The 10395-nt window shown below is 36.3% G+C and overlaps 1 protein-coding gene across 8 annotated transcripts in view; it reads right to left on the bottom strand.

The window, feature by feature from the left end:
* Window positions 1–5138: 5138 nt before the first annotated feature.
* Window positions 5139–10395, bottom strand: part of LOC131573782 (hyaluronidase PH-20-like) — a 36170-nt gene continuing 30913 nt past the window's right edge. For 5 of the 8 annotated variants that reach the window (XM_058828016.1, XM_058828021.1, XM_058828017.1 and 2 more), the window contains 2 exons: window positions 9606–9695; window positions 5139–7791 (listed from right to left, as the gene is read on the bottom strand). In XM_058828016.1, coding sequence (XP_058683999.1) covers window positions 7087–7791; window positions 9606–9695 — 795 coding nt within the window. In that variant the 3' untranslated portion in view covers window positions 5139–7086. The remainder of the gene's footprint in view (window positions 7792–9605; window positions 9696–10395) is intronic. The other 3 variants (XR_009276241.1, XM_058828022.1, XM_058828023.1) reach the window with 3 other exon arrangements.

Raw genomic sequence — 10395 nt, 5'->3', positions numbered from 1 at the left:
GGGAATTATTTTTCATTGCTTCTCTTAAATCTGATTGCTTTTGTCCAGATTTTATGTTCAGTAGCAAGTCTCAAACAAACAAAAAAAGGCCTTTTTTTTATTTTTTTTTTTTTTTTTTGCTACGCCCCCCCCCCCCCCCCTCCCCAGTAGCATCAAATTTTGTTCTGGCTAGAGGAAGTCTATTTCTCCTAATGCTGTTCCCTAGCATTGGTAATTTGGGTGGAGTCAGAATTTTGAATGCCACTCTTAAAACTGTGGCAGTAATAGTGTCTTCAGCAGTTTCAAAGCACAATGTAGCTCTTGAAGTTTCTAGAAAATTGGTGGCAGAGTAAAAGGAACCAAGTCAGATCCTGCATGGAGGGAGAATGTAGCAGAACTCTGCTGGTTTACTTGTCTCTGAGTAGTTGCCAGATGGCTACTCAATAAGTAGGTACATCCTCACCAGCAGTCACAAATCAGCCAGTATCAGCCAGTTCACCATTTACGCTACGGCTAACTGTGGAAATCACTGGGGAAATGGGTGGAAAAGTTGATGAAGTGGTTTATTCTGGTTGGATGGGTAGAAGGACTGGGAAATAATTCAGAGGCAAATCACTAATCTTTCATTATTGCAATTTTTAAAAACTTCTTTTGGCCAAAGCAGTTACTGAAATATGGGTGAATAAATGAAATGTTTCTGCCTTAAAACTGATAAATATAGGAATTTTCCCCATATCCCCTAATCTGGTGATGTGTAAAATAAAGACAGTCCATTTGTGAGAGTGATTTCTGGGAATGAAGTGGTACTGATTACTGCATAGAGGACAACTCACATAAAATTGAGCAGTCTCTATTTTTGCAAGAAATATTAAATTTTAAGTAGTGCTCTAGTCTCATAGTGCTGGAAGTTTACTTAACAATACATTGTAGATATAGTAATTTTGAAAAAATACATTTCGGGCATATCCTCATAAAAGGCTGGCAGAAGATGCACAGGTAAATTCTAAAACATTAATTCAGTTGTCCAATAACTGAAGTCTTTTATAGTGTCTTGGGGGTTTGTCCAAGTTTAAAGTTCTGTTATATTATTCTAAAATCTGTTACATATTTTGCAAAACGGTATGATTATAAAAGGCATTGTTTATTTTACATACTGTTTGGTCATAGAGTATTGTATGTTAACATATTGCTGCCTTACTACAATTTGCAGCTCAGAGGACGTTTGTTTCCATAGCTAAAGACTATCCTGTTATCCTGTGTGGCTGTAGACAGACAAGCCACTTAATCTTTCTGGGAAACATTTAACCACTGACAAAATATTTTACTTTTCTGTCTCTTCTATTGAGTTTTACACACTGCAGGACCAGTTTAGGAGTGTTATGGTACCATGCAGTACCCAGATTGTTGAGTCTTCCAGGTGCTCTGAATGGATAGCAAAGCAGCTTACTCCTTTGCAGAGACTTAATTGTACTATAAAAATTTATAAAAGTGTCTTATGTTTCAGGTGACAATGCTGGAGATGTAATAAACACATGGTCAGCAAAATTACTTGAACCAACATTGCATATCCAGATCTTTTATATTTGGGGAGAAACAAGGTATTTGAGACTGAGATATGTACTTCGGAGCACTGCCAAAGAAATTTGAGAACATTATGTGTGTTTTAAGCATGCATTTTAGTGACAGCTGAAGATCATAGAATCATTATGATTGGAAAAGACATCCGATATCATCGAGACCAACGTTTGAGTGATCACCAGCTTGTAAATTAAACCATAGCACTAAGAGCCACATTTAGTTATTTCTTGATTGCTTCCAGGGATGGTGTTTCAACCACCTCCCTGGACAGATCTTAAGGAGAAGAAACTTTCAGCTGAATGAAATATCCAGAGAAGAGAGCATGAGAAGCATGCTTCACTGGCATATTCAGGTTTGTCCTGATATACCAGATGTTTGGGGGAAAAACCCTGTAGAATCAGTCATTTCTGCTAGTGAAGCACTACATTAGAGAGTGACTAGTCATCTTTTCTGTTTGTAGGCCAAAGTCAAGCAGCTGCATTGCTGAAAGGAGCAGAAAGACCGTGTTGAACTTTTCAGTGAGGTACCCACCAGTGTGCATGTGTCATCTGTGCCCTCTGCTGGCTGCAGCCCCAGAGGCTCTAGGATGTGCCCTAAATTCTTGTCATGCTCTGGTGAGGGAAAAGGTGAAGAATGATTTCTGAAAGGACTGGCAAAGTGGCAGATTAAGGTTTTTAACTCAAAAATGCTGTGATTTGGACCCCTAAGTTTGGTATATGCAGTTCATGCTGAAATAGTGCATAGGATTTACAGGCAGCCTAAGTCTGTTATTAGTCCAGTGCCCTTAATTACCGGCTGCCCCAGAAATAAGGCGCTTTGTGTTCTGTTGTGACATTAACCATATTATCATTGTGGGACTGCAGAGTGCCTTTAGCCTCCCTTTAAATGGGTGGTTGTTTTGTCCCTGCCTCAGGAAATTATCACTTGACACAGGCAAGCTGTCATCTTGTCTCAACCTGCTAGTAGCCTAAGGGAGTAATGTGGTCCATGAGACTGCCAACATATGGTATATTTCTTCTGCAGGATCTTGAAGAGTTCTGTTAAATAAATATATTTCCTGATATGAAAACAAAGGCAGAGACAGGTGACTGCATATTGCCTTGAGCCCAGATGTATATGGTGTAGAACACCACCCTCTGGAATTGCGTGCACAGGGCCAAAATGTTGGTTGAATATATAAAATAATGATCCATATTAATTTTCATGCTGTCTGTTTGTGTCTGATTTATAATCAATAAAATACCTTATCAGTTATAAACTAAGGCTTATACAAGCATACACTGAAAATGTCATCTAATTACTACTGGCCAAAGATAACTAATCAATATGCCATGATGGTGGTAACACATTAGTGAACATAATTAAATCAAAAGTTATTCCCTTAAGGATGTTAATATTGATTGGTGCCCTTTACCTTCTTGCCCTTTACTTATATATAACAAGGGGACAACAAATGTGAGAAGCTTTTGCAGTCCTGAGTGGCAGTGACAATGAAGAGAAGAGTAGCTGCAAGAGTTTTGGAGCAGCTGCATGAAAGAACTATACTGTAAGGACCCTGATCCTTGACTGGTATACACAAAAGCTTAGAATTTATGTTGAATACAGCATGTTTACATGATCTGATGATCATCATAATGAAAAATATTGTGAAGCAAGGTTAATATTCAATTCAGTATTTCCAGAAAAGCAGACAGGGAGGTCTGGGACAGCCACACATTGGGAATCATTTAGAAGCGGTAAGGGATGAAGTTAGACTAGTAAGCTTTTTGAATCTGTTTCCAGCCATTTATATAATGGCTTTCAGTAGCATGGGAAAAAATAATACAAGAACAAACAACAAAAATTATTTTAGGAAAGATGAAATAAAGCAGTAATTTTTTAAAACAAACAATAAACTTTTTTTTCCTTGTATCAATGTTATTTTTTTGAAATGAAACTTAACTTGAAGTCTCAGGCCCTAATTTTGCTCCCTATTTGCCAGGGCAAAAGACCTGGCACAAGCACAGTGTGAAAACGTCTTTCAAGTAACTTTTAGGTGTGTATGCTTAAAGAGTGGGATTTAGTTTTCATCTTAAAAAGGTCATCAGTGCTACATAACTGAATGTGTTTTAAAATTATGGAACTGTCTCTGCTGTCTTGTTGTTTGTACTGAAAAGTGATGGATAGGTACATGTAAAAATCTAATCTGTCTGGAAGTTTTCTAGAACATATTGCACAGGTCTGAAATCTTCTGTACAATTCTTTGCTGATATATATATTTACAACAGGGTATCCTAGTGTGATGCAGGAAATAAAGCAAATTTTGCTGAACTCTTCAGGATTCTGGTCACATCCTAGGCTGTCTACAAAGTGATCTTACTAGCCTCTCAAAACATCTCTCCATGTTGTTATTTTTACCAAAAAAGCAAAAAAACCTGTAAGGTGAGGACTGGACTGGTTTTATTCTGTTCAGATTCTTTAAGTGCCAGTTGCCATCTCCCTTTGAAGTGCGAATATCTTTGTATGTCCCAGAATAAGCGCCACAATAAACTAGATCGATATTATTCAGATAGAGAAGAATTTCAACTGAAATTTTAGCATAATGTCAAAACACTGAAGGAGGGTATTTAACAGCTTTCACTTAAACAGATCGTTTCATCAAACCCACTTTAGCATTTCCCTGTCCCTAAGTATTGTCAGCCTGAGGTCTCTAGAAAGGAGAAATACAAAGTAATGAATGGCAAAGTGAACTGTTCCTCTAGTATTTAATCTTTTCAAAATTACAGGAATGTGAGCAATGAAAACTATAAGGCTAACTAATGATTACAGGCAATACAGTGAATAGAAGAAAATCTCTTCAGAAATGGGTCCCCTTTAGGAGAAAATAAATTTGGCTTTGAACATATGATAGTCACCAGCAGTGCAATGCACAGCACCTCTTCTTTCCTTTTTCTCTGTGGAGACTCATTGACTCCATGGTGACTCTTTATCATAGAATATAGGTAAGACAAATATAATACAGAGAAAAATAATATATTTGGAAAATACTGTAATTTAACACACAGCAGACCTAAATCCTGAAGTCTGTAGGATTTAGAACATGAATTTCAGACACACATAGGTAACATAAATAATCCTGAATGAACATTTGAAAGGGGGTTGGCAAAGCATTATGCATCAGAGCACAAGGTAGATAGCTGCTTACCTATGCAGCTTAGGAAGGCACAGTTTATTGCAATAGACTGCTGTCCTCTTATCTTCCTTTTACTTTTCTGGTCCTGGCTGTTCTCAAGCATAAAAAAGAGATGGGATTGGATGAACAGATCTAACGTATCAGTTAGTGTATTCCTTTATATCTACAGTGAGCTCTGGGGAAAGGTTGTCAATATTAAGTAACAGGCAGATAAAAATGCTGAATGGGAAGAGACTGGTCAGTCCACATTTCCCACTGCTTCACTCTTTCACTTCTGCAGTTCACTCCTCTGCATCCATTGGGAGGTCCTGGGTGCTCTGTTTCAACTCTCCTGTGATTTTATCTTCTCATTCCTCCTTTTTGGGTGATTCCTTGCTTGAATCATCACAAATTCTCTGCTTGGTATTACCTGGCTGATAATCAAAAGTATTCACGGTAAGACTTGCAGATTTTGTGAACCTGCAAGCTGTCTTACCACAAAGTGCTACAGATCCAGTATCTTTCAGTTCAGAACCGTGTCAAAGCCTTGTGAAAAAAATAAAATTTCATGTAAGTCATACAAATTTTGCTAAAGCATTACCAGTGATGTTTCCAGTTTTTAGAGACCGTTTGATAGTTACCACAAATGCAGTGTGAAGGGAGTTCAGGCAAAGGAGTTATGATACCATGCCTTTTCTTTACCCAAGATGAAATAACCAGTATCAAAGCTGCAGTGGAAAAAAGCATGTTTTTACACAGGTGATCAAAACCAGATGGATTCTTTTGTGCTGAACAATCTGCTACTTATATTTATTTTTATTCATGATTCCACTTGGAACATTAATGGCAGAAACAGCTTTGACTCGTGGACTTATCACTGTAACTGGGATGGGAAAATTGTCACTTCCTCTTGATAACTTGCTGTTCAAAAGCCATAAAACATTATTTCTCCAAATTAAGTTAAAGGCTTCATCTATTTTCTGCATCTCTGTTATGACCAACAACCTGAAAAGTCAAAGAAAATGTATATAATATATGTTTTCTGCTGGATTAAGGAATGAACTTTTTATAAGTAAATGGCCACTATATTGAAGTCCTGGTTATTTTCATTAGTGAGGCAGGCTATATCTGTGGGAGGTGTTGAATTATTTATGCAGATCATGCCTGGCTCTAGGGAGATTTTTAATCCATGCCAGCAGCCACTTTTCACCCATCAGAAGGCAAACTATTACACATCTGACATAATAATTTGAAAAGGTTATTTTATCAAATAAACTGCAATTAATTGCTTCAAATGCTTAAACTGACTATATGTTAATCATAACTAGACTCCTGATATGATACTGGGCATAATTTTCTTCTGAGGTATTTCTGCTACTTTCACACTGATTTTGGCAATGGAATAGTATTGAGCAAATACTTTAAGTTCTGAATCTGAAGGGTGGTCCTCAGATTGTCTCAGGTCCCCAGTGACACTTATTTTTCTGCCTCCACTGCTGAGTTTTCCTAAGGAATAAACTGGTTTTCACCAAATGAGACTCCTCAGGAAGAAATAAGGCTTACAGTCCCATGCACAGACTTCTGTCCAAGTGTCACATACAGCCCTATCCAGTTCCTAAGGACAGCTGGATGGAGAATTTAGGACTGGTGATCTGTGCTGGCTAGAATGCACAGGCAGAGCGCATGAGTTATGAGTATTGGCAAGACAAAACAACTGGAAACCAAGAAAGGGACTTCTGAAATAAGGGGGAGGGTCTGTGAGAAGAAAGCATAAACTGCTACAGCTCAAATTTTAAACAATGAAGCTGTAATATTCAAAGTCAACACTTACACTGAAATTAAAATCTTTTGCAGAGTTACAAATATATGTAATTAAAAAAAAACTACAGGATCCCTAAAGATTTTGTGAAAAGTAGAGGAACATTACATTAATCAGATAAATTTTATGCTGAAGAGTTCCACAGATCTAAATTTAAGCCAAATATTTTTAGAAGCTAATTCCATTCATATGGAATGAAATTAATTATTGCATAGAGTATCAAACCTGATGACTTATTTTGTATATTATATATTTAATTTCTTAATTTGAAGTACAAAAAAGAGCATTGTCAACAATTATTTTTTTCCAAGTATAAGGGTTAAAAATGTAAACTGTATAAAAGTTTCTTATTCTGGATTATCCTCTCATATGGCATAGTCAGTATATATAGACCAATATATCTTTGGCACAAATATTAGTTTATAGAACTAAACTGAAGAAATACATTCAGGTTGAAGTGACACCTATGGATTAGCAAAGGTTACCTGATACAGATAAGACAATAAGCCTTTCAGGAATTTGTTTGTTTGTTTGTTTTGTAAATAAAACCTTTAGAATTTCAAATATAGTCAGGGAAAAGGATATTCTCACTTTCATGGGTCATTTGTATTAAGGTTCTCAAAAGAAGAATTAAGTGAAACAGATTAAACATCCTTATCTTATAGGATGAAGAACTATTGAAAGTACGAGTATCGTTTTCTCCTAAACCATGGCTACTGGCAGCTGTAACAGAGTTATATTCTGCAGTTGTTATATTCAGTATATTATTTCCAAAGGTAGATTGGATATCTTCTATTTCAGGATGTGTAGATAATGTCACCTTACTCTCAGAGGTAAATGAAAATGCAGTTCTGTTAGACAGGATCTTTTCTTCAGAGTCTTCTATGTTAGAAAATGAATTTGAGGATATCTGAATGCAAATATCTTCTGAAATGCAAGCATGGAGGTAATGGATGTCATTTATATCAGCTCTAGGTTCACAGCTGTGCCCTGCATAACAATGGCAATCAAATTTTTCTATGAACGTTTGCAGATCCTGATATGATGGTTGCCCTTGTAAAGTGTATTTTCCATCCTTTGCCATTTGAATTGCAATATTCTCAGGATTCAAGTGAAGATAGTCACTGGAATTCCATTTCTTCCGTGCACAAGCACCAGAGTCTTGGCATAGCACTTGGCTACATATTCTGGTTGCCATTGTGACGTTGATGAGGTATGGGGTCAAAGTCCTCCTAAGGTAGTTGTCCAGAGTTCTACAGGTGTTCTGTGAAAAGAACATTATACCTCCACAGTTTAGTATGGAAACCATTAAAATGCTGTAATTCTAAGAACAGTATCACAGTATATATCTATAAATGTTTCCACTGAGGGTTTGATAATAGCTATAACTTGTTGTTGGAAGCAAGTTTATCTGAGAAGCTGTTATAAAATTCAAGGATCACAGCAAATTTATGTTGTGTAGTTGCTGGAGATGTTACAAAAATCACTTAGATCAGAAAGCAATTGTCTTTAAGCCTTCATTTTATCTCTATATTGTATGTAGCTTTGTGAATCAGATGCATTCAAAGAAGTTTCATGAAGAATTTGAGTTCCTTTTTAAGTCTTAAATAATTTGAATGGATCTAGGAAAAAACCTCACTTCTTCAGCCTAAACAAATACTTTTTCTATCAAGTAATCTCTGTGAGACTTTTCAGCTTTCCCCTGACCTGAATAACTTGGCTACAGGGCAGGGAGGTTTCATGGCATTTTTAAATGAAAAGAATGGTGGTCGGATGGTCAAATTGAAGGTATGGTAAAATAATTGATCGTTCTAACTGATCATGAAATTGGAATATGTTCTGTGCAATCATGGCACAGTTTAATAACCAGAGGGTTTGGGAACTCTTTCTTTGTTTCTGACATTGTGGGCATTTGCCCAATACCACATGTAGATATGTCTAATATTTATACTCACTGAGATATTGGTGAATCTAAGATGAATATAGTTTTTTTTTTTGTTTTCTTTTAGGTATATATAAAAATACTTCCAAGAAATTTTGGTTGAGGCAGAAGTGAGGCTTGCAGTAATATTTCATTGCTGAAATGCTAGTGACTGTGAAAGCTGTAAAAAATCAGGTGCAATTAGTGCACAAACACATAGTCTGATTGGGCTGTGGAGAGTTCTTTTTTCCCACAGGAATTTCTAAATTCAGACAATAAAAGTTGCTGCTCATCTATGTTCTGATATTGAGATAATGGGCTGAAAATTCTAGGTGCAGCTGATACCCTTCCTCAAAGGGAGGTGCATACAAAAAAATCAAAGTGGGATGCTTTGGGGAATAGCAACCTTACAGAACTGTGGACGAGTATTTGGCCATGTTTTCTGTGACAGGAGGTCTGGCAGGGATGAAGTGTTTTGGTTCTTTGCACTCAGAAGGCTTCACAAGTCTTGCTGTACAATAGTTTGTTTAATCTAACTTGCCTGCTTATGAAAGAATTACCTGGAAAGAATTGTGAGAACATCCTTGTAACAGTTTCTCAAACTATGTATTTCCCCTTTCTAAAACAAACTACAGGTTTTTTTCTTCTAACTCAGATGTTTCATACAATGAAATTAATCAAAGTAATATTTAAAACACACAGAACAGGCTGGGGTTGTATTTTCACAGACTGACTTCTCCTAGTGCTTGAAATATTGTTGCCAAGTTTACCACTCCAAAAAGCAGAAGGGTATTTCAAAAATTTTTCTTGGCAAGCCCAAGTAATTGTTTTCTTTACTTCATGACTAAAATGAAATGAAGATATAGGAATTCTTTCTTATACTAATTAAACAAGAACCAACTTGCCTATGGTTATCATAGTAACTTGTCCAATTACCCTGAGTCAACAGTACTGATACACTGAAACTCTTGTTCTGTGTAGTCAATGATGACCTTAATAAACCTCAGATGTACTTGGGTTTTGACTACAAAAAACTGCTGGAAATATGGAGTCATTATTTAAAAAGTAAAAGATGCAATGTAAGTAATGATAATGCTTTACATCCTTTTCATTTTATTTCTCCTTAAAAAATACATATAATAATTGATCTAGCATACCTTATTTTGTGTTAAATTCATATCACCCCAGATCACAATTCCAGAAGCACCCAGTGCAGCAGATTCTCCGATGGTATTTACCAGGTCATCCTGAAGGAAAATATGCAAAGAACTATACAACATAAGTAACCTATAACATAATGGCAAATGAAAAAAAGCATATAGTGAATGAAATGTCCAAAATAACTACTTTGAAGACAGCAAGCAATGATACACAATGCAAACGTCCTGTTCACAATTGCACAATTTTTTCCTGGATTGCACAGGTGGTACCTGAAAATGTTGCCAACAATATCCAATTTATATATGCCATAAGGTTAGAAGAACAAGGCTGTAAAACTGAGCCAGTGCTTAGGCATACATACATTCCTCCAACCATGTTAAAGTTTATTTTGCTTCATTGCCTTCCTGGCTGCTCAAAGTTGGTAGCAACTGGTTTAAGTAATCCTGTGATATAAAGATACTGGAAAGCATAGCTTTTTTTTGTTTGGTGGTTTTTTGTTTTTTTTTTTTTTTAGCTTAATTTCTGTTACCAGAAAGTGCTAAAACAGAAAAGTAGCAAGAGAAAAAGCTTTCCACTGTAGGAATCCCTCTTTTCTAGAGAATTATTTGGGAAGTTTGTTTCTGTTCAGTTCTCCTTTTGGGGTCAGCTATTAGCCCAGTCCTAGCAAAATGCTAAGGCCTATATGGGATGGGAGAGGACCATGATAGTGAAAAAAAACAACAAAAAACCAAGTTATTGTAGGACACAACAACAACAACAACAACAACAACAACAACTACAAAAGTA

Source organism: Poecile atricapillus, chromosome Z, assembly GCF_030490865.1.
Source record: "Poecile atricapillus isolate bPoeAtr1 chromosome Z, bPoeAtr1.hap1, whole genome shotgun sequence".
NCBI classification, from domain to species: Eukaryota; Metazoa; Chordata; class Aves; order Passeriformes; family Paridae; genus Poecile; species Poecile atricapillus.
The sequence above is the reverse complement of the archived record's forward strand: the minus strand, read 5'-3'. Positions and strand labels throughout refer to the sequence as shown.